Source organism: Bos indicus, chromosome 25 (genome assembly GCF_029378745.1).
Source record: "Bos indicus isolate NIAB-ARS_2022 breed Sahiwal x Tharparkar chromosome 25, NIAB-ARS_B.indTharparkar_mat_pri_1.0, whole genome shotgun sequence".
NCBI lineage: Eukaryota > Metazoa > Chordata > Mammalia > Artiodactyla > Bovidae > Bos > Bos indicus.
Window position 1 is genome coordinate 19,514,332 of NC_091784.1, and position 24,621 is coordinate 19,538,952.

The 24,621-nt window shown below is 40.0% G+C and overlaps 1 protein-coding gene and 2 pseudogenes across 2 annotated transcripts; 1 reads left to right on the forward strand and 2 right to left on the reverse strand.

The window, feature by feature from the left end:
• LOC139179632 (craniofacial development protein 2 pseudogene) overlaps positions 1-24,621 on the forward strand; it is a 65,572-nt pseudogene that overhangs the window by 39,717 nt on the left and 1,234 nt on the right.
• THUMPD1 (THUMP domain containing 1) lies at positions 316-8,001 on the reverse strand. 2 transcript variants are annotated; one of them, XM_070779188.1, is made up of 4 exons: positions 7,696-8,001; positions 6,254-6,431; positions 5,031-5,279; positions 316-4,215 (listed from the first exon to the last, which is right to left on the reverse strand). In XM_070779188.1, exons 1-4 carry the CDS (start codon positions 7,924-7,926, stop codon positions 3,797-3,799), a joined length of 1,077 nt encoding a protein of 358 aa, XP_070635289.1. In that variant the 5' UTR covers positions 7,927-8,001; the 3' UTR covers positions 316-3,796. The 2 variants fall into 2 exon arrangements, with proteins under 2 accessions (XP_070635289.1, XP_070635290.1); XM_070779189.1 differs by having other exon boundaries at positions 6,254-6,428; positions 7,696-7,999.
• LOC139179589 (craniofacial development protein 2-like) lies at positions 14,763-17,008 on the reverse strand (annotated as a pseudogene).

Genomic DNA, 24,621 nt, shown 5'->3' on the forward strand with positions numbered 1-24,621 from the left:
AATACTACTCTTAAAGTAAGGACTCTAAAGAATTCAAAAGTCAATAAATGAACTTAATTAAGTACTATACTATATACTTCATTTTGAAGCAAACTCACTGTAAAATATCTAACACTTGAATTAGACATAAAATGCTTAAAAGTTTTTAGTTTTAGAAACTAATATTTGTATCTTTACTTTTTGGACAACACACAACTTTTAATACATAATATGACATAAAAACATCTTTTATGATTAAACTACTTTATAATTACAATTATAGAGCAAGAGCTTTACTAAGAGGCAGAAAGAAAAAGTAAAGACAGAGAACACTAGTATTTAGGGAACTAATTTTATTTTTCTGAAAACATTAGGAACTATCAAAAAAAAAAAGCTGAATACCTGGCCATATCAAAAGCAAAATACAAGTAAAAACAACATTCAGAAATCATATTTAATCATAGAGAAATATGTTTTAAAATATCAAATTTAACACTTTCCTCCATAAAGCAAAACAAGTTTACTAAACCACAACACTGGAGTTTAACTAATTTTTTAAAATAAAAATTAAAAGAGAAAAAGCACTCCATTCCCACCCTGGAATCCCATCATATATAAAATAATATGCTCAAACGTTAGTGGAAATAAACAATTGGTAAACTTGAAAATAAATCTCTCAATGAACGAACTCAGATTCCAACAGAACACGGTACTACCTCGTATTTGCAGAAGAGCTTTTGTCACACTTAGGCCTTACCAAATACAAATGTAGAAGGGGATTACAACAAACTACTACATCAAAATCTTTATGTAGAGTAGCAGCTTTCACAAAATAAAACGAACCTAGTTCCATACAATTGTATGCCTACAGCCAATTTTATTCCCCAAGTCTTGTACTACCAAAATAAAAGTATCTTTGTCTTGGAAAGTCTGAAGGCACCAAAATCCTATTATTCACATTCCCCCAGTGATACTTAGAATGCTTTTATCATCCTTTCAAGATAACTTCAACTTATTAAGAGTTAACATTCTAAAGATATATAAGGAAGCGCCAGCCTCATCTGCATTAGCAAGGTCCTTTCTATTCACACAGCAGGGGTTGGCCTGTTCATTCACCTCTGACTCTTTGCAATCCCATGGACCATAGCCCACCAGGCTCCCCAGTCCATGGAATTCTCCAGGCAAGAATACTAGCGTGATTCGCCATTTCCTTCTCCAGGGGATATTCCTGACCCAGGGATTGAACCTGGCGTCTACTGTGCCTCCTGCATTGGCAGGTGGATTCTTTGTCACTGAGCCACTTGGGAAGCTATTCTCTTTGCCCCATCCCAAATTCTTCTGGTTTGAAGAATTAACCAGAATCATTAGAAGGATAAAAATTATTTCCATGTTCACTAGCCAATAAACAACTACAGCCATTGGTGCAAGACTTAACATTTATACTGCCAAACTTGTTAAAAAATAAATCCAACTCCAAAAGCTAATTTCACAACCCCTCAGTATTCTCAATTATTTTATTTTGCAATCCTCTTTGTTATCTCTCTTCTTTTTTCAGTTTTACCCTGGAGGAACCCCTGAAAAAACTTTCAAAGTATTGCGTGTGTCAGCACCAAGTTGAAGGATACTCATGTTTCACAGAAATTCACAACCGTGAGAATAGGACTCTCAGTTCTTCTTATTCTCTCAATGACAAAATCTCAAGCTGAGATTTTGAGAAAGGGTTCCTCACCCAGTCACATAGTGTTGGGAAAAGGAGGGGAAATGCTATTTAATTTGGTTTTGCAATTCTTCAAGGAGAGTTTAAATAAGGCTTGAGACGTTGCTTTCTTCTTTTTCAAATCCAAGTGTCTGTGGAAACCAAGAGTGCCTTATTCAACATAATTATTCCAAAGAGTCAGTTTCTTTTAATCCAAGACTCCTGTCACTTTAAAGAAAAAAATATTTTTCTCCAGGCCCTCATAAAAACAGCTCATTTGTTCTTGCAATGAAAAAATGTCTAATGAGACCATTCTTCATCTTCAAAGCATTTAGCAAAATCTGGCCTAGTGTTTTCTTGTACTTAGAACTTACTGGTAATTCACCTTTCAGCTCAAATATCCTGTGGCTAACTCTTCCTCAGATAAGCATTGGATTTCTGTATGTAAGAGATTTACATGCTCTTCATTCAGGTTTTAGTTGGTTCTTTTGTTTTAAACACATAAATGTATCTTTAATTAACCACTTTTGTAGCATTATTTAGAACTTTCTTCAACTCCAAGCTTTTTCTTCACACTGTGAAGAAAGCAATGTGCTGTAATTACCAAAGTCATAGGATATTCTTTTAATAAAGTGATGCAGAATTTGTCATGGAGCCAGCCACTGATGGGGCACTAGGAGTACAGATGACAGATCACTGGGTTTTCAGATATGAAGACCTACTAAATTTTATTGACCACTGTTTGGAGAGACTTTAGTAACTTAGTTTTCTTGAATTTCCTGATCATTTACAAATCCTACAAATGCTACAGCATGACAAATATTCATGAAATCTGTTGATTCATCAGCTCACACAGAGAAGCTGCTGCTTTTATACAAAACCTCTTTAGCATCACGTAAGTCAATTTATTATACTGACAGTAAAGTCTTCAATTTCTTGTACTCCTTGACCTAGCTAAATGTTGGTATTATTAGATTCTTAGCAATTATTCGAATTTTTCTTTTCTGGAAAAAATTCTACCACTAAATAATTTGCTTTCTAAACCTTTTCATTGAATGTGGTTTTTTTGAACAAAAGGTTTACTGTTCTGGTATTCCAACGCCATTAAAATAATCTTTATTTGTCAACGGGCTATGCTTTATAGTTACAACTGCTAAAACAAATGTTCAGTTTGTAAGTTGCATTTCACAAAGGATATACAATGGAACAGCCTGGATTATATATCCCTGTACATTGTAAAGTAGCTTACAGTATAAAGCATTTGAGTCCCTGCTGTACTAGTAGACTGCAGTGACTCAGAAGACACATTCTTTATAACCAACCTTATCAGAAATGTCTGTAATTCTATGCCTAGAATGGAACATTTTTCTTTCAAAACTTGCCTTCAAAAACTGCACCACTGCACCATCAGATCTGTTTGTAACAAATGTTATTAAAACATAAAAATGAGCATAACTTCCACTGTAGGGGCTATGGGTAGGATCCCTGGTCTGGGAACTAAGATCCCACATGCCCTATGGTACTGTCAAAAAAAAGAGGGGTGAGGAGTGGATAAAAACAAAACAAGAAAAATCCCCAAAAGTAAAAAAATTCACAAAACAATTCACTTCTAACCTATACAACCCATGTTTGTCCAATGTTTACAACAAAGCGGCAGGGGACAACTGAGTTGCAATACACAAAAATTCCTTTCTTAGAATGGAAATTTCCCTCTTGAGTTTTGATTTCACAGAGCCTGTTCATTCCTGTAAGTCAGCTGGTAGTGCAGAAGGGGATAGTGGGGAAGGTAATCATGAAGGAGAGGCCAACATCATTCCCCTACCACCCTCTGCTCTCTGCAATAGTGTTCACCAATTTATCCAAAGTCTGTTCTAAGCCAACCAAATGCACGTGGGCCTACTGCACACTGCCATATATGGCTGAAAGACCTCTAACAAAACTATTAACAGAGCTGCTCCACTACTGTGAGTAAATTATGGAGAACACAATATCAAAAACAGTATTTTTAGTCACAATTTTATATGGAATCCCAGCAACATCTCACAAAACTCCAGTTGAAAAATCCACCTCCAAAAAAAAAAAGAAACATCTACCTCCAACACCAAACAATTTCTTTTCCTATCAGAGATCATTTTCATTTGATTCAGATCCTTCTGTGACTTGACTTGCAAGTTCAGGTTTAGCCACCCCCTCATTCACCACATGTGTCTCAGATATTGATTCTGTTGGACCCAGCTCCTCACTGTTCTCTGGTACCACTTGTTGGTTATTTTTTCCTTCTGCTGGGTCATTTTGACTTGATTTGTCACCAGATTCCAATTTAGCTTCTTTCCCATTTCCTGTTTGTGCTGCTTGCTTTGGGTTAAGCTGTGACAAGTCCTTAGCACTCTTCACCACCTCCTGGAGATTGTATTTTCTGAACAACATGTAATCTTTCACAACACTCAGGCAACAGACAGCTTTAATGATTTCTACTACCACTGTGTACTGTGGATTGCTAAGATCCACTTTATTTTCTGAATTAAGGCTGCCTACTATTCCTGTAACAAAAAGGAAAACAAGATAAAAAAAGATACCATTAAGCTCGGTGGATACAAAAACAATCTTTCACCTCCCCCTATTTAGAATTTGTTAAATTTATAACTAACCTTATCAGAAATGTAGTTGTTGAAACACTACATATATTAGTAGTGTTATACTATAGTATATATATAAATGCATGTACTAGTCCACTACTTTACATGTATTTGAATCAAGTTTTCTGAATGCTTTCAATACATAAATACAAATGAAATCCTGAGAAAGTTAATAAGAGCCCTTTTTTCCTCAAAGAAAATGCAATTCTGATTTGGAAAAGACTTTAGTATCTAACTACCAAAAATAATCTCATACCCAACATATTTGGAGAAGGCAATGGCACCCCACTCCAGTACTCTTGCCTGGAAAATCCCATGGACGGAGGAGCCTGGTAGACTGCAGTCCATGGGGTCGCTAGGAGTCGGACATGACTGTGTAACTTTCAAGTAGACAACCTGAGCGACTTCACTTTCACTTTTCACTTTCATGCATTGGAGAAGGAAATGGCAACCCACTCCAGTGTTCTTGCCTGGAGAATCCCAGGGACAGGGGAGCCTGGTGGGCTGCCATCTCTGGGGTCGCACAGAACTGAAGCGACTTAGCAGCAGCAGCAGCAGCAACCCAACATATTGAAGTTAGGCTTGATATTATTTAATGATATTTTAAAATACTTGCTCTCACTCAAAAATATAAGCCCTAAATATTAAAAAAAAAAAAAAATCTTAAAAGCAAATATTTACCATGGCACATCTTTGCAAAATCACTAAGAGAAACATACCTGCCAATTCTTTGATAACTTCTTCTCTATTCATATGACTGTTATTCCGAGATTTGTATACAATCTGAAATGTTCCTTTGTTTGGAGCTTTAAACCATGGTTCCAAAAATGTTTCTGCATATTTTTTCATATCTTCTAAGAAAGCCTTGCATGTGCCTGAGATGGGCAACATTCGTAGAATAACCCGAGTCTTCTTCTTCTTGGTTTTGTATATATCTTGGAGAATATGATGCACCAATTTCTCAGGTTCTAAAAGAAAAAAATCAGCACAAAACAAACAGGTAAGTTTCAAAGTCCTCACACATTTTAAACTCTTCAGACTCTCTAAAAAGAATTTTTATTGGCAGTGACATAAACTGACGGTAGATTAGAAAAACTTATCATAATGAATTTTAAGCAAGTTTAACCAAACATTTCTTCCAACTAATATTTCTTTGATGCACTCTGTATTAATACTATATCTAATATTTTAAGTCCACTTTTATCAAAAGCAATTGTTCATGAAGACTCTGGAGTTAATTTATTCATGATGTCTGATTTATCTAATGACAACGTCATACTGTTGTTTTCCTGTAACAGCAGCAACAAACTAATAAACATTAAATAGAACATGTTTTACAAAAACAAAACAAAAATCTTCAAGTCACTCAAGATTTAATCAATCCATTAGCTAAGTCTGTACTGAAGTCTAGATTTCAGACCTCAGAGTCATCCCTTAGCCACAAGATCATAATGTAGTCCTTAGGAAGCATCCTGACCACATACAATTCTATTTGAGGCTGTTCAGTGTTTTCAATATTTTTAAATTAGTTAACTACATTTAAAAACATAGAAACTTCTCCAGATTTCCAACTTCTTTTGAAAAATCGGAAGATCTGGCTATCCTGAGACTACATTCCCAAATGTCTGGAGCCATTCCAAATTGGGAGAGCTGAGTAGCATCTGCTCCTTTTAGACAGAACCATGTACTCTTGTTTTGCCTAAAGTTAAATACAAAGGAAGTGGCAAACCCAGGTTTCTACTCCTAAGCCCATGCTAGTCCACCACCCCATTTCACCTTTCCATATGCCTAGTGCCAACACAGTGCTAACACAGAGAGGATGCAATCAAATGATTAACTGAGCCATGCCCATGAACCCATTTTGTAGGCAGTGTTCTCAGAGTCAGGGTGATGTCCTGATATTATAGGATCAATAATCTTAAAGTGTATTAGTCAGACACACCTATCCCAAGTGTCCTGATGAAGACTACATTATTTGCTCCACTCTCCACTGACTGGAATCTTCTTAGCCTCATCTCAGTGGATGCCTTAATGTCACCAACTTCTTTCTTCAAGGCAGCTTCCACATCATCGTCTTCTCCCTCACTTCCAGAGGGTTGTTGATCCTTGTCTGCAAACTGCTTGCATAAAATTAATGAGGAGAAATGCCACAACAGCTCATATTAAAAGCTCTTAGTTAACTATTTATGTAAACCCCACCCCCAGGGGCAGAAGATGCAATATTAACAATAAAACTTTTAATTTAGACACCACCTCCTCCAAAATGTGGAGAAAGAAGGGAGTTTCCTCAGACTACCATACATATCATTTGAAAATGTTTTCTAAAGCATCTTGACAGTCTGGGACAGAGGGAAATGTGCTCACCAGATGAATCATTACAGGGTGGACTGTAACCCTATCAATAGATATCTCTGTGCCTGATATGACACTCTCCTTTCATAAGATTAAACCAAATAGTTATGAAGTTAAAAATCCTTTACAATTGTACTACTGAAATAGTTAAAGAACTTGTTCAAGGTATCCACATAGACAGGACATACACTTGTTGCCCAGTTCTCTGCTCCACTAGTGATGAATACGGTTACCAATCAGGCACTAATCTTACACATTTATGGAGCATTTTTTGTTTACAGGGATGTATTTTATGTACATATGCAATTTTTTTAGCCAACTTTCCAAAGTCCTATAACATTCTTTTTATGTAGCTCAGCAGAATTAAATAACATGTTCATCCTTTGAGCTAGTAAATGACAGTACCTTACCTGAATTGAAATAACCTTTGTACTATCCGCCTTCATTTAATTCCCTGGGGTGTGCATGTGTGCGTATTGGTCACAATCCTAAACCAGTAATATAATTATTTCCAAAAATGAACAACTAGATTTCATACGGTATTGTTATAAAATATTTTTACTGCTTGAAATGCATTTTTATATGCACTTGAGAAGAAACTGGCACTAGTACCCAAACCACTATTTTAGAGATGTTACTGCTTAGGATAAACACTGTACAGCCATACGGTTCCAAATGGTGGCAAAAACCTTAAGAACGAATGAAGTGTGAACCTGAACCAGTGTCCTGGTGAGCAATATTTCCCAAAGCTACGATGAGAAATACGTGTTTCTGAAAGAGGTTCAGAAACAACGCCTGAACCGAAGGAAGCAATCTATACCTGGAAGCCACCCTGGTTAACGATGGGGGTGGAAAACAAGGAGGTGCAAGCATTTCAAGCACAAGACCAGGTAGGGATCGGGCGGGGGGGCGGAGGGAATATACCTAGGCGAGGACACGCCTCCTCACCGCCACTGTGGCAGCCAAATTCACGCAACTAGCTTGCCACCCTTTCCTTCTGCCTCAATGACCCGCCCTCCCTGGGACTGGTACCTTTTCTGGTCCATACATGTCGTCGCCGTATTCGTTGAGCAGGCTATAGGCCTCCTCCACGCACTTGCGCTCGTTCATGTTACAGGTGATGAGAATGCCCTGTATCCCGGGCTCGAGCTGGCGGGGCCCACCGCCATCCCAGCGCCGAGCCCGCTTGGCCTGCACATACTGAGCCTTGCCTTTACGCTTCCCGCCGCCAGGCTGAGGAGACTGCTGTATACGGGCCGCCATGGTAGGTTAGAGGTGAGGCCCGCCAGAAACGTGTTTCTCCACAGCCCTGGTCGCTGCTGGCGCGGGATGATTACGTCACTGAGCGCAAAGACGTCCCCTAGTCCCTCCCCCGAGCCTCATTCCGTGCTACGCCGGGTCCTAATGCCGGTACTAAACGGCGGAGGGCTGTGGCGCGATGGCGTGAGGCTCGCCCCTCGTCAGGACTGACAGGCACTCGCCTTAGCCTCACCTCGGGAAGAAGCTGTTTTCCTGGTGTAGGGGCCGGCCACAGGTGGCAGCAGCTTACTGCATCCAGTATAAGCAAATTGGCAGCCCTTTCAGAAGCGGTAGTGGCAGTTTCCAGAACGTTAATGCCGATTGAAGCCTCCAAGTTTCCCCAACTGTAAGGCCAGTGCGGAGAAGAAGAGAACAAGCCGGGCAGTTAGGCAAAGAAAAGGAGATTTATTAAAGCGAAATGAAAGAGTGACTGGCTCTCGAAAAGAAACCCAGTAGAATCCTTCTTATACCCAGTAGAGGGAAACTGGGTTCCCTGAAGTGGGGTGGTTAGTTTATCTTTAGCCTGCAAGTGGAATTCGGCAGTCACGTAGTCTTGAGAGTCAGAGGTGTCCCACGGTAGGGTGATCAGTAGTCTTGGGAAAGTAAGTGCCAGCGGTGAAAATAGGATGTTGCTTGAGCAATGTGATCAGTTACATGGGTCACTGTGACTTTATCTTTTGTTGGTGAGGTCAACACAATGAGGCCCCGTGCAGACCCTATCACCAAGCATCTTTGGTACCTGTTCCTCTAGCCTTCCCTACAATTCTATCAGCTTTCCAAAAGTTTCCAATAAATTCCTTTTTAGCCTAAATTTGCCAGAATATGTTTCTGTATGACTTACAACCAGGAATGATGGGTTGCATAAATGTTTCACACTGCTTTCTCTGTGGTTTTATCCATAGGTTCAGCAACTATCATGTTAATATATTTATCTTTAAAAATCGTTGAAAAGATATCCGTTTTGAGGTATGTGTTCAGGAGGAGTAAGTGCTCCCCACACTCACCCACAGTTACTACTCAGGTACAAAGTTGTTGCCAGATTTGAGTTGCCTCAAACCCTAAAGGCGGTAATCTGCAAAAGGTGCACTGAACTTAGAGTCAATAATCGTTTATTATTGATAAACAATATTTTTTAACCCCAGATTGCCAGGAGAAATATCAATAACCTCAGATATGCAGATGACACCACCCTTATGGCAGAAAGTGAAGAGGAACTCAAAAGCCTCTTGATGAAAGTGAAAGTGGAGAGTGAAAAAGTTGGCTTAAAGCTCAACATTCAGAAAACTAAGATCATGGCATCTGGTCCCATCACTTCATGGGAAAGAAATGGGGAAACAGTGTCAGACTTTATTTTTCTGGGCTCCAAAATCACTACAGATGGTGACTGCAGCCATGAAATTAAAAGACACTTATTCCTTGGAAGGAAAGTTATAACCAACCTAGATAGCATATTGAAAAGCAGAGACATTACTTTGCCAACAAAGGTTCGTCTAGTCAAGGCTATGGTTTTTCCTGTGGTCATGTATGGATGTGAGATTTGGACTGTGAAGAAAGCTGAGTGCCAAAGAATTGATGCTTTTGAACTGTGGTGTTGGAGAAGACTCTTGAGAGTCCCTTGGACTGCAAGGAGATCCAACCAGTCCATTCTAAAGGAGATCAGCCCTGGGATTTCTTTGGAAGGAATGATGCTAAAGCTGAAACTCCAGTACTTTGGCCACCTCATGCGAAGAGTTGCCTCATTGGAAAAGACTCTGATGCTGGGAGGGATTGGGGGCAAGAGGAGAAGGGGATGACAGAGGATGAGATGGCTGGATGGCATCACTGACTCGATGGACGTGAGTCTCAGTGAACTCTGGGAGTTGGTGATGGACAGGGAGGCCTGGCGTGCTGCGATTCATGGGGTCGCAAAGAGTCGGTCACGACTGAGCGACTGATCTGATCTGATCTTACCATTATTTCAAAAAATCTTATCACCATCTTACTTTTTGCTTTCACCTTTGCTTCCACCTTTACTTTTCAGAATGTCATCTGTGGGATTTGCGTAGCATATATTTCTGGAGATCCTGAGCTGCTTGTGAAAAGCAGTCACGTTACACTTGCAATGCTGTGGTGTTGTAGCAGTGGTCCCACATGGGACCTAAGGCATAAGGGGCCTTTCCCTCCCTGGCTCCGGCCTGCATGCTCCATTGAGACAGACACCAGCTATAAAAGTCCCACTCAGCAGTTGGTCAGGGCACCCCAGTGGGATGACCCCTCCCACCCAACCAAGTGAGCAACTGTCAACCAGCAACTAGCTTATAGCCCTGTTTTGCCATTTGTTGGTGCCACTGAAAGCCCCTTCCCCCTCCCTATTGTATATAAAAGGACCCTGAATCCTGACTGAGGTGAGATGGTTTTTGGAGACTCTAGTCTACCATCTTCTTGGTCTCTAGCTTTCCGATTAAACTCATCACTCATTGCTCCAACAACTTGTCTCTTGATTTATTGACCTGTCATGTGGTGAGCAGAATGAACTTGGGCTCAGTAACAAATTTTGCAAGTCAGCCAGGAGCCATGCTGCTCGTGGTGAACTGGCCCCACTTGGGGAACTTTCAGGAAAGGCCCTAGCAGCTGCCAGGACATTTGTCCTCAGGATCTTCCCTTCAGAATTTCCTGAAGTGGCATGGGCTGTCCCAGCATTTGGTAGTTGGAGCAAGGAATTGACATTTGGGAGCTGAGGGGCTCCATATAGTAGGGTAAGTTGCTCTGGTGTGTACCGCTGGGAACATATTCCCCTCTCAATTTGGACTTTTCCTTTAAAGGAAAAGCCAATTTGCAGGGTACCTTTTTGAAAGGGGGGATTGTTGAATTTACCTGATTTTGTGAACTCGTTCATTTGCTTTTGGTTTTGTGCCCATTCATAATGGAGTCTGTTTGTGCCTTTGGTATTAAATTTCTGTTTTGTGATTCTTGAACTTATCAGTAGAGGAAATACTCCATCTGTCCCTAAGGAAAGCTGTTTGGGCTGTATCGTAAATAAATGGGCAAGATATAGCTGTGGGCCTATGACTAAGAAAGAGATGATATCCTGTTCTAATGGTGTGTAGTCCCAATATATTCTAGAATCTGGGACTCGATGGCCCTTAAATGGCTCACTTAATTATTATATGATCTCACAATTAAACTTGTTTTGTGAAAGGGCAGGTAAAAATGATGAGATTCCATAGTAGAGGCATTTATGGTATTACCTCAGGAATAACAGTCAAATGGCTGCTGCCTTATGGTGCAGCAATCTGGAAGGAAAGTCAAGGAAACACCTATACTACAAGAGGGAGAGGGAGAAAGTGAGAGTGAGGATATGTTGTTTCAGAACTTAAACTCTCTCTGACCAACCCAACTCCTCCACTGGCCAAACATGTTGCATTGGCAGGTGTTCCAACTGCCCATGCTCCTGTTTCCCCTCCTTGTGGAGATCAATTAGGGGTTTCTATGTTAACACCCAGGGCACAGGAGCCTGGCTTGGCATCACCATCCAAGACCCAGTTTGGACAGGAGCCACTTCTGAAGCAGGGCAATTTGCCTTGCACCAATATGCCATCGGAGACCTTAATGCAGATGGCCAACCAACTGGGTTTCTATGGATGCACAAGCCATTCTCAACTTCATATTTGTTTAATTGGAAAAACAAGAACTCTACATATCGAGAGGACCCAATCCACATGACTGAACTTTTCTCTTCGATCTTTGCCACTTACCATCCCTCTTGGGCAGACATTCCTACTCTTTTGAATTTGATGCTCACAGGGGATAAAAGAAGGATGGTTATTGACAAGGCTAGGGAGGAAGCATACCAGCTTTATTTATCTAGCTGATCCAGTTGAAACTCCAAAAGCAAATCTAACTGACTGGGATCCTAACAATGGAGGTATGCTGCTCCTAAAGCATTATAGGAAGTGTATCTTAGTGGGTCTTCAAAAGGGGTACCTAGGCAAAAGAGCTTAAACAAAATTCAGGAGATACACCAAAACCCCAACAAGAACCCATCAGAATTTCTAGAAAGAGTTTATCAAGCTTATGGGCAGTACACAGATGTTGACCCTGAGGCCCCTGAAAACATGAGAATGGTGAATATGACTTTCACTAGGCAAGGTAACCCAGATATAAGAAGAGAATTACAAAAGTTAGATGGTGCATTTGGAATGAACCCTTCTCAGTTAGTAGATGTTGCTTTTAAGATGTTCAATAACAGGGAACAATGAGAGAAGCAAGAGGATGCAGGCAGAGCACTACCTTACTGGCGGTAGCAATGAATTCCCAGAAGGCTTGTACCCAGAAGAGAAGTAAGCCACCACTGGGGAAGGAGCAATGTGCTTACTGTAAGGAGGAAGGTCATTGGAGACAAATTGCCCTAAGTTAAAGAATAAAAAGATAACAATAACAGAAAGATGGGAGCCTCTCTAATGGTCAAAAGAGGAGGACACTCTGATGATGAATGAAGAGACCACAGGGCTCCCTTGGACTTGAGACATCCGATTCAAATTTTCCCACAGGAGCCCCGGTAACTTTGACAGTGGGGAACAAATTAATTGACTTTCTAATAGATACAGGTGCTACATACTCTGTGGTGAACGCCTAGGTGGCACAGAAAACATCTCAGTCCATCCCCACTATCACAGGAGTGTCTGGGGAAATACAAAATTGCTCCCCCTTACAACTTTTAGAATACCAATTAGGGGACTATACCCTGAAACACAGTTTTTTATATATCCCAGTGTGTCCAATCCCTCTTCTGGGTAGAGATCGTCTCTGTAAATTAAATGCTCAAGTAACTTTTTCAGCAGGTCAACTTGATATCAGAGTCTTGCCAGAGCAATCTGTACACCTATAGATGGCACTCATGGATGCCCCTGAAAAGGAGACAGAGCCTTTTCCCACTGAAGTCTATGAAAAGGGAAGCAGGAAGTGTGGGCTGATGGCACCCTGGGAAGGCCAAGAATGCACGGTCAATACAAATCCCATAAAAATGCTGGGATACCTAATTTAAAAAATACTCTCTGAGACGAGAGACTAATTTTCAAGAAGATTTTTAAAAATAGGACTGATTAAACCTTGCAGGTCCCCATATGACACCCCTATCCTCCTTGTCAAAGATCCAAACTCAACAGAGTATCACTTTGTTCAAGATTTGAGAGCTATCAATGAAATAATCCAAGATTTGCACCCTGTTGTACCTAATCCAAAGCTCAACATTCAGAAAACAAAGATCATGGCATCTGGTCCCATCACTTCATGGGAAATAGATGGGGAAACAGTGGAAACAGTGTCAGACTTTATTTTTTTGGGCTCCAAAATCACTGCAGATGGTGAGTGCGGCCATGAAATTAAAAGACGCTTACTCCTTGGAAGGAAAGTTATGACCAACCTAGATAGCATATTGAAAAGCAGAGACATTACTTTGCCAACAAAGGTCCGTCTAGTCAAGGCTATGGCTTTTCCAGTGGTCATGTATGGATGTGAGAATTGGACTGTGAAGAAAGCTGAGCACCGAAGAATCGATGCTTTGGAACTATGGTGTTGGAGAAGACTCTTGAGAGTCCCATGGACTGCAAGGAGATCCAACCAGTCCATTCTAAAGGAGATCAGCCCTGGGTGTTCTTTGGAAGGAATGATGCTAAAGCTGAAACTCCAGTACTTTGGCTACCTCATGCGAAGAGTTGACTCATTGGAAAAGACTCTGATGCTGGGAGGGATTGGGGGCAGGAGGAGAAGGGGACAGCAGAGGATGAGATGGCTGGATGGCATCACCGACTTGATGGATGTGAGTTTGAGTGAACTCTGGGAGTTGGTGATGGACAGGGAGGCCTGGCGTGCTGTGATTCATGGGGTCACAAAGAGTTGGACATGACTGAGTGACTGAACTGACTGAACTAAGTCTCCATAGCAACACAGGATTAAAAGAGCCTCCTACATGACTAAGGCTTAGTGAAGGAATGTAGAGGGAAAGAAAAAAAAAAAAGTCCGCCATTTGTCCCTTCACCTCCTCTGCTCGTTTGGGGACTCTGGAGGCCTACCTGATCATTAACTCTTTTACCATAAAGACAAAGTTAGTCCCAGCTCTGGCCTAAGGACTACCAGACTTAAAGAAACCTTTCAAATTGTATGTCCATGAGAGACAAGGCAAAATCACTGTAGATGGTGACTGCAGCCATGAAATTAAAAGATGCTTGCTCCTTGGAAGAAAGGCTATGACCAATCTAGACAGCATATTAAAAAGCAGAGACATTACTTTGCTGACTAAGGTCCATATAGTCAAAGCTATGATTTTTCCAGTAGTCATGTATGGATGTGACAGTTGGACCATAAAGAAAGCTGAGCACCAAAGAATTGATGCTTTTGAACTGTGGTGTTGGAGAAGACTCTTGAGAGTCCCTTGGACAGCAAGGAGATTAAACCAGCCAGTCCTAAAGGATATCAGTCCTGAATATTCATTGGAAGGACTGATGTTGAAGCTGAAGCTCCAATACTTTGGCCACCTGATGCAAAGAACTGACTCTTTGGAAAAGACCCTGATGTTGGAAAAGATTGAGGCAGGAGGAAAAGGGGACAACAGAGGATGAGATAGTTGGATTGCATCACTGACTCGATGGACATGAGTTTGAGCAAGCTCCGGGAGTCACTGATGGACAGGGAGGCCTGGCGTGCTGCAGTCCACAGGGTTGCAAAGAGTTGGACACAACTGAGCAACTGAACTGAGTGGGGCCAGATGCCATGATCTTAGTTTTTTGTGTTTCTTTTTATCTTAGTTTTTTTTTTTTTTTTTTTAATATTTAGTCTTAACCAGCTCTTTCACTCTCCTCCTTCACCCTCATCAAGAGGCTCTTTAGTTCCTCTTTGCTTTCTGTAATTAGAGTGATATCATCTGCATATTGATGTTTCTCCCACCTATCTTGATTCCAACTTGTAATTCATCCAGCCCAGTGTTTCTCACAATGTGCTCAGCGTATAGATTAAACTAACTGGGTGACCCCAGACAGCCCTGTCATACTCCTTTCTCAATTTGGAACCAATCAGTTGTTCCATACAGGGTTCTAACTTGCTTCTTGACCCACATATGGGTTTCTCAGGAGACAGATAAGATGGTCTGGTATTCCCATCTCTCTAAGAACTTTTCAAAGTTTTTCATGATCCACACATTCAAAGATTTTAGAATAGTTGATGAAACTAAGATATTTTTCTGAAATTACCTTGCTGTCTCTATAATCCAGTGAATATTGGCAATTTGATCTCTGCTCCTCTTTCTTTTCTAAACCCAGCTTGGACATCTGGACGTTCTTTGTTCACATGATGCTGCTAGATGTTCACAATCTAGCATGCAAGATTTTCAGCATGACCTTGCTAACATGGGAGATGAGTGCAATTGTCTGGTGGTTAGCACATTCTTTGGCACTACCCTTCTTGGGAATTGGGATGAGGACTGACCTTTTCTGGTCCTGTGGCCACTGCTGGGTCTTCCAGATCTGACATAATGAATGCAAAACCTTGAAGGCATCCTCCTTTAGGTATCTGAATAGTTCTGCTGGAATTTCATCGCATCCACTAGCTTTATTAACAGCAGTGCTTCTTAAGTCCCCCTTGACTTTGCACTCCAGAATGTCTGGCTCTGGGTGACTAACCATAGCATCATAATAATCCCCTTCATTAAGATATTTTTTGTACAGTTCTTCCAAGTATTTGTTCCATCTCTTCTTGATCTCTTCAGTATCTACTAGACCTCTATCATTTCTGTCCTTTATTGTGCCCATCTTTGGGCGGGTTGCTCCCTTGATGTTGCTGATTTTCCTGAAGAGATCTCTAGTCTTTCCCCTTTTGTTGTTTTCTTCTATTATTAAACACTGTTCATTGAAGAAGGCCTTCTTGTCTCTTCTAGGTATTCTTTGAAACTCTGCATTTCTCCCTTGCTTTTCTCTTCTCTTCATTCTTCCACTATTCATAAAGCCTCCTCAGATAACCACTTTGCCTCCTTGCTTTTCTTTTTCTTTGGGATAGTTTCATTCACTGCCTCCTGTACAATATTACAGACCTCTGACCATGTTTCTTCAGGCACACTGTTAATTAGATCTAGTCCCTTGAATCTGTTCATTACCTCTACTGTGAATTCATACGGATTTGATTTAACTGATACCTGGCTCACCTAGTGTTTTTTTCTGGTTTTCTTTGGTTTAAGCCTGAATTTTGCTATGAGAAGCTGATGATCTGAGCCACAGTCAGCTCCAGGTCTTGCTTTTGCTGACTGTATACAGCTTCTCTGTCTCCAGCTACAAAGAATGTAATCAATTTGAGGTGATATCCATGTGTAAAGTAGTCTCTTGTGTTGTTGGAAAAGGATATTCGCTATGACTAGGGCATTCTCTTGGCAGAATTCAGTTACCTTTTGCCCTGCTTCATTTTGTTCTCCAAGGCCAAACTTGCCTGTTACTTGAGGTGTATCTTGACTTCCTAATTTTGCAATCCAATCCCCGATGATGAGTAGAACATCTTTTTTAGGTGTTAGTTCTAGGAGGTCTTCTAGGTCTTCATAAAACTGGTCAAATTCAACTTCTTCAGCATCAATGGTAGGATCATTGACTTGGATTACTATTATGTTGAATGGCTTGTGTTGGAAACAAACCTAGATCATTCTGTTATTTTTGAGGTTGCACCCAAGTACTGTATTTTGGACTCTTCTGTTTATTATGAGGGCTACTCTTTTCTTCTATGGGATTTTTGCCCACAGTAGTAGATATAATGGTCATCTGAATTAAATTCACCCATTCCTGTCCATTTTAATTCATGGGTTCCTAGGATGTCACTGTTTATTCTTACCATCTCCGTTTTGACCACATCCAATTTTCCTTGATTTATGGACCTAACATTCCAGGTTTCAGTACAATACTGTTCTTTGCAGCATTGGATTTTACTTTTGTAACCAAAGACATCCACAGCTGAAGGTCGCATTCACTTTGGTCCAGATGCTTCATTCATTCTGAGGCTATTGGTAATTCTCCTCTGCTCTTTCCCAGTAGCATATTGGACACCTTCAGACCTGGGGGATGCATCTTTTGGTGTCATATCTTATTTGCCCTTTATGAAGTCCTATACATACATACATATATATATATATATATATAGGCGTCCCTGGTGGCTCAGATGGTAAAGCATCTGTCTACAATGCAGGAGACCCGGGTTTGATCCCTGGGTCAGGAAGATCCCCTGGAGAAGGAAACAGCAATCCACTCCAGTACTATTGCCTGGAAAATCCCATGGACAGAGGAGCTTGGTAGGCTACAGTCCATGGGGTCACAAAGAGACACAACTGAGCGACTTCACTTCATTTCACTTCACTTCATATATATATATATATATATATATATATATATATATATATATGTATACATAGATGTCATTTATGTATCTATATCCATGTGTATATATATATATATATATCAAAATGATGCTTAGACTTTTACTCTTCTCCACATTTCTCAACTAAAGCTCAAAGCTAAGAATTAAGAGGCACTGTCTCAGCCATTTCCAGTGTAAAAAGAACCGTAAACAAAGACTAAGTTAGGTACATCTCTCCAAGTTTGGAAAAAGATGGCTTAATTAGCCCTGCTACATCCACACCACTCTGCTTCTCAATTTACATCAAAGTCTGGTCAGGGGAGAGAAGAGAGTGCTTTCACCTCCCTTTCCTACTTCTTATTTCCACTTTAGTCAATGCTGCTAAGAATGTTTTCACCCCCTTTGCAGAGAGGGGCATAAAGGGAGTCCCTTATAAAGGTTAAAGGTGTTTGGGAGAAAAAGAAACTGGCATCATATTCCTGAGTTGATGTACCCTTCCACCTGGTTAAGTGAGAAAATGAGCCAGGATGGCAAGAAGAGATAGGTGGCAGGATACAGAGAGGGAGAATGGGGAGGGACACAACAACAGAGGAGAGGACTGTAGCCCAAGACAAAGTATTCTAAAGATGTGTGAGTTATCTGTGTCAAGTAGACTCCCAGAAAGTACTTGGGCTTAAACAGGTAGACCCAATAGATAGAGGATTAAAGTCACATTGTCATGGTAACTCCTGTTACCCTAGTATTTTTTCCTTATCCCCAACAAGAGAATATCTAGAGTTTAGAATTGGGAAGGGAGAGAAAGTGGGAGATCGACAAGACTGCTTGTTTCTATTCCAGGCACTAGACTTGGAGGAGCCACAAAAATGTGGCCAGCCCTCCTGTCCAATGCTGGTCCTCAGAAGCACAGAGCAAGTCTGTGCTGAAGGGAGAGGAACAGGTAAAAGGTACATTGTGTTTGAGATTTAAATTTTGAGTGGACAAACTTTTAATAACTGAAAGTGATTGGAAAGTTGAAGGACTATCCCAAGAAGTCTTTCATTTTTCTCAGTTTAATTACTGTGTGTTTTGGTGTGTTCCTCCTTGGGTTTACCTACCTGGGACTCTGCACCTCCTAGACATGAGTAACCTGTTTCCTTTCCCATGTCAGGGAAGTTTTCAGCTATTATTGCTTCAAATATTTCCTCAGGTCCTTTGTCTCTCACTTTCTTCTCCTTCTAGGACCCCTATAATGTGAATGTTGGTGCATTTAATGTTGTCCCAGAGGTCTTCATTTATTTTCATTCTTTTTTTTCTTTATTCTGTTCTGGGGCCTTGATTTCTACCATTCTGTTTTCTAGGTCAATTATCTGTTCTTCTGCCTCAGTTACTCTGCTATTGATTCCTTCTAGTGTATTTTTTATTTCAGATATTGTATTGTTCATCTCTGTTTGTTTGTTCTTTAATATTTGCCTCCATTCTTTTTCCAAGGTCTTGGATCTTCTTTATTATCATTATTCTGAATTCTTTTCCTAGCAGGTTTCCTATCTTTGTTTCTTCTAGTGTTTTATCTTGTTCTTTCATGTAGGACATATTCTTATGCCATCTCATTTTGTCTAACTTTCTGTGATTGTGGTTTCTATTCTGAAGACTGCATGGTTGGAGTTCTTTTTGCTTCTGCTGTCTTTCCCCTGTTGGATGAAGCTGTCTAAGAGGCTTGTGCAGGCTTCCTAATGGGAGGGACTCCACGGGTAGGTGGAGCTGGGTCTTGTCCCTCTGAAGGGCAGGGCCATGCTTAGAAAAACTTTAATCAGCTTAAGCTGTCTGCTGATGGGTGGGGCTGTATTCCTGTCCTGTTGGTTGTTTGGCCTAAGGCATCTGAAGTCTACTGGCTATTGGGTACAGGTAATGACAGCCTCTGGGAGGGCTTATGGCAAAGTGTACTCCCTAGAACTACCACCACCACTGTCTTTGTCCCCACCATGAGCCACAGCCATCCCCTGGCTCTTCAGGAGACCCTCCAATACTAACAGGTAGGTCTGACCTGGTGTCTTATGAGGTCACTAATTTTTTTTCTCCTATGTGCATGGGACCTTGCATGTATCCTCCAAGAATAGAATCTCTGTTTCCCCTAGTCCTGTGGACTACCTGTAATCAAACCATCAGATCAGATCAGATCAGTCACTCAGTCGTGTCTGACTCTTTGTGACCCCATGAATCGCAGCACGCCAGGCCTCCCTGTCCATCACCAACTCCCAGAGTTCACTGAGACTCACGTCCATCGAGTCAGTGATGCCATCCAGCTATCTCATCCTCTGTTGTCTCCTTCTTCTCTTGCCCCCAATCCCTCCCAGCATCAGAGTCTTTTCCAATGAGGCAACTCTTCGCATGAGGTGGCCAAAGTACTGGAGTTTCAGCTTTAGCATCATTCCTTCCAAAGAAATCCCAGGGCTGATCTTCAGAATGGACTGGTTGGATCTTCTTGCAGTCCAAGGGACTCTCAAGAGTCTTCTCCAACACCACAGTTCAAAAGCATCAATTCTTCGGTGCTCAGCTTTCTTCACAGTCCAACTTTCACATCCATACATGACCACTGGAAAAACCATAGCCTTGACTAGACCGACCTTTGTTAGCAAAGTACCCCAGCTAATGATCACACAGCACAATATCTTACTCATGGAAGTACTTTTCTTAGACTCTGTGTTAATAATTGTAACTGTAACAAATCTTGCCTGGGAACCTGTTTCTCAGCAACAATATATCTCACGCAGAAACATATTGCCCAGAATCCGTTCCTTCTGACTAATCTTGTACTGAAGGTATCTCAGGATGTATGCCTTGGGAAAGGGTCTAATGGATCTTGTACAACCTTGAAGTGTTCTTTTTATCTATTCTCAGCAGCCAGTTGAGAAGTTTGCAATGCCCTGCTTAGTGAGGCAGGTACTCTACTACCCCCTTCTAATGTCTGTGTCAGTAGCTTTTTCTGTCACTTTCACTTTAAATAAACATCTACACAAAGCTCTGAGTGACTGAGACTGTCTTCAATCCCAGTGTTAAATATTGTTTGGAGACCACGAATGTGGCAGCACCATTCACTGTAAGATATCAGTTCCAACACTAAACTCATTTTCTTGTTGTTATGATGGAAAAGGAGGTATGTTAAAAGAATCTCTCAGAAACCTGGTGTTGACTGGGAAGTGCATTTATTTATTCAGATTTTTCTTAAGACAGGTGGGTATAAGAATGATTCCAATCACTTAGGTTAGAATTCTCCAGGAGACGTCGTTTCAAATAATCAGAAGACGACTCAAGTGCAATGGATTAGTCTCTGGGATTAAACTTGGAGTGAGGGTGGTTATTATACTTGAGTTGCATGCTTGAGAAGAAAACCTGATCTACTTCCAGAGAAAACAGATCTCTCTGTAAAATGAGGGATGCGGGTGTTAACAAAATACACTGGGTAAATTTTAAAGCTCTAATTGGTTTCATTGCACAATTTATGAATTGAAAAGTGTCCCATCTAGCAAACAGAGAGGAACACCAAAGAACTACAGAGAGGGAAAAGTGTTTAAAACCAAGACAAGGAAATCATAGACAAAAACTATTACTTCAGATTTATCTGTGGGGGACAAAGGGGTCTAAGTAGCAGATGACTTCATCTTTCTTTTGGGGATGGAAAGGATTACCTCATTGGTGCTGATCAATAAATTTCTTATTGACCAGTTAGAATTACAGTCATGGAGAATGTTGTGAGCTTTTGAAAGACTACAATGAACCAGGGAGATTATTGTGATTATTATAAGCAGGATAATTCCCAACATTTGGTGTGTACTTTGGAACCGTGGTCCCTCAGGACCACACCAATCAAAATCAAATAAGTTGAAAAAACACTCTGAAGTAGTCATCTTTTTAAGCCAAGTTGGATCATTTCAGTGGTCTCATGTAACTGAATTTTAACCTCCCCAGAAATGTTCATCTACATGCAGTGGGTGTGTTGGCTACAACACAGACACTTCCTTGTTCAGCTAAAAGGCAATCAAGGGCTAACCTATTATCAAGAACGACTTTGGCCAAAGAATCTAAAGATTTTGTTAGACAATTATTGCTAAAGCAGCAGATCCTGCAACATTTTTAAGAGTTAAGGAGAGGCTCCTTGTATGTAGGGAAGTAAGACTCCATCAAAGGGAGCTAATTTTTGAATCTTGAATGCCTCCTGGTAATTTCCATTTGAATTTGTATAAGGGTTCTGGTTACCCTTACTTTATATTCCTTTCTTTGTATAGATCCTGAATGCAAAATTCCCCAAGTTTACAGTAGTTAAGCAGAGATAGGGGTTCTTTGGCAGCCAGGGCAGATATGATTTTTTTTTTTTTTTTTAATGACAAATCCATCAGTCTGAGAAATTACCTACACCCTCCCTCTCCTTAACAAAGGCCTGGGAGATACAGTCAATGGTGTCATCTTTCCAGGCTAAAGGAAGAAAGAGAAAAAGAGAGGGTTTTATATCTAGTTAAAGTATCAAGTCTTAATCTGGCATCTTGGAAGGAAGCGGTCTACTTTGATGTCAGCTACTTATCTTCCCAGTCAATTTGATTTGGCATTCTCTAGTGTTTCTATTGGATCAGATGTCAGGTAGAGCCTTCTTTAGCTGTGAGATGTACATACAAAGTTCAAGCCCCTGAAGTTTGGCTGCCACCTGGATAGTGAAGAGGACCTGAAACAGTCTCTTCCAAGGAGATTTAAGAGCAGTCTTGGTTCTTACTATCTCCAAATGAGAAGGATGGGGGAAAAAAATGTAAATGTTTGTTTGGAGAGTTGTAGCCAGATTTCAGGAAGCTGGAAGAATTTAAAATCCAGACCAGGGAATTCCCCAGCAGTCCAGTTAGGACTTAGCACTTTCAGTCTGGTGACCTAGGTTCAATCTCTGGTCAAGGAACTAAGATCCCACAAACTACACAGCCAAAGAAAGGAAGAAAGAAAGAATCCTGTCCAGTTTACAAGTATAAAAGAAAACTCCAAAGTTGATTAACAGGATTATAATCTAACATCAACAACAAAAGTGCAAACATAATTTTTCTCTTTCAATTGCTCCTGTTTTTCTTTTCTTTTTTTTCCTAGGATAATTAAAGTAAAACTAATCTGTTTACATAAGACTTAGCCTAAATATTTACATAAATACAATAAGAATAGTGATTGGCCATATAAATTCCTTTGAAGACTGCTTTGCTAGAACTTTTTATAAATTTAAACTTTCAAGCCAGGAAACCAAACTAAAGTTCAAGTAAGTCCTTAAAGCTGTCTGATCATATCTGAGTCTATTCATATTTATTTCAAATGTTATTACAGTCAAAGCATTGTTTCTAATTACAATGTTTCTAATTGTCCTGTTACAGGATAGCAGATTTTTATTGAACTTATGTAAATAACTATGTTGCCAGAAAAGAACACTAAACAGTTTCCATATATTGGAGACAGGTAGGGAGAAAAGGAAATGTTTCATCTTTGTTTACAAAGGTATATTTTATCAAATTGATATAAGTCCAAATAGCTTAGGAAAAAACATTTACTTAAATCTGGAATAGGAAAATATTAGGGAACTGGCAATGTTTCCAAAAAAAAGTCATAAGAACTGTAATTATCTTCCTCAGCTTATTCACTCTGATGTTATTAATTCTTATTCTTGAATCCTCTTTTCCTCCTGGTTCTAGAAGAAACTAGGAAGAAAAGAGAATTACCAGTTCAGTTTTATGATCTTAAAGTTAGCAGAAAACTGCACTTGTCAAAGTTCTTTTCCATGAATTCTCTTTGAGAATTCACTTTTGCAGGAGGGCTTTTGTAAAACATCAGAGTAAAACAATAATTCTCTGCAAATGACAAAGAGTTTAAAATACCCATTAGGATGAGAGTTCATTATAATGGAATTAATAAGGAAATTTGGTAATATCTGTGACAAACAACATTTTAAGATAATAACTAGAATTATGACTGATACACTAGGACACATCAGATTTCCAGGATAATAAGTAGAATTATGACTGATACTACCAGGACACATCAGATTTCCAGGAATGTCATACAATTTCTGAAACAAATCTAACCCACATAAACAAAACATAAAGAAGGCTTTGTGTTACTTATTTGACACTACTTCCCATGTAATTTTGAGACAGGAAGACAAGAGTATAGCTATTTTGGAAAAGAACTGAGAAACGGGCTTGGGCAAAACATGCCTTAGAAGCTAATGCAGAGGCCCTGGGATCTGAGTCCCAGAGACAAGAATCAGAAATAAAATATTAACTTTATCTCTGTCACACTAAGGAGTGTACCTAGAAATTCAACTATAAACTATAACTTTATGTCTTTTGATGTTTTCTTGCAGAAAATTCTCATGCACTCCTCTCCCCTAATAGAAACACTCCCTATTCCTGATAGCCACCTTGAAGCCATCTACTACTGATCAAGAAGTCTGACAGTTTCTGGAAATTATCAGTGATCATGAGGCAAACTTGCCCTTTTGGTGTAAAAGCAACCTGCCCATTCTATCCCTCGAGTTGGCACTTTTGTTCCCACCTTTTCCTTTGAGCACACGCTCTCTCTTTTAATAAAGAGCTTTGCTTGTCTTAAAGTCTTACGGAAGCAATATTCATTTCTATGGTATTGCTGTCTAAGAATCAGGAAAGGGCCTCTTAACATACCAAATAAGCCTAAATAAGCTCTCTACCTTTTTACAAGGAGAGAGAAAAAATCTTTTGAAATGTTTTAGAGACGCTTTGGAAATTTTCAAAGTTACTTTGCGGTCAAAAAGGACTACATACAGAATTTGATTTGGGGAAGTTTGTCACAAGATCTCAACAAAGGTTTTAAAATAACTTGGTTAAATAGGATCATAGGTCACTGTGAAACAGCACTTAGTTACCCATTCAACTAAAGTGACAACAGAAAATGTTAAGGCAAATACAGAAAGTTAAATAGATTTCTTTTTAACTTTAGCTCTTTTAATAGAGAAGATTAGGATTTCTGAACACAGAAACTTATTTGACAAAACACAGAATTCCTGTTTTTAGGAAGATGATTTTGAAAGGTAAATAAAAACCTTTTGTAATCTGTTATCAAGAGCAAACCAATAGCCCAAAAGACTTTGTCCTTACAGCAGAGAGAAAACCAAATGATAATTTTACAGCAGTTTATTTTTGGTATTAAAACCCTTATACTTAGTTAAATTCAAATCTTAGCCAGTTTTGACTACACAAAAATATTCCTTTCCAAAGATTTCTTTGTCACGAATCTTCTTTTACTGAAAACACATGTCCTACTTCCCATGCA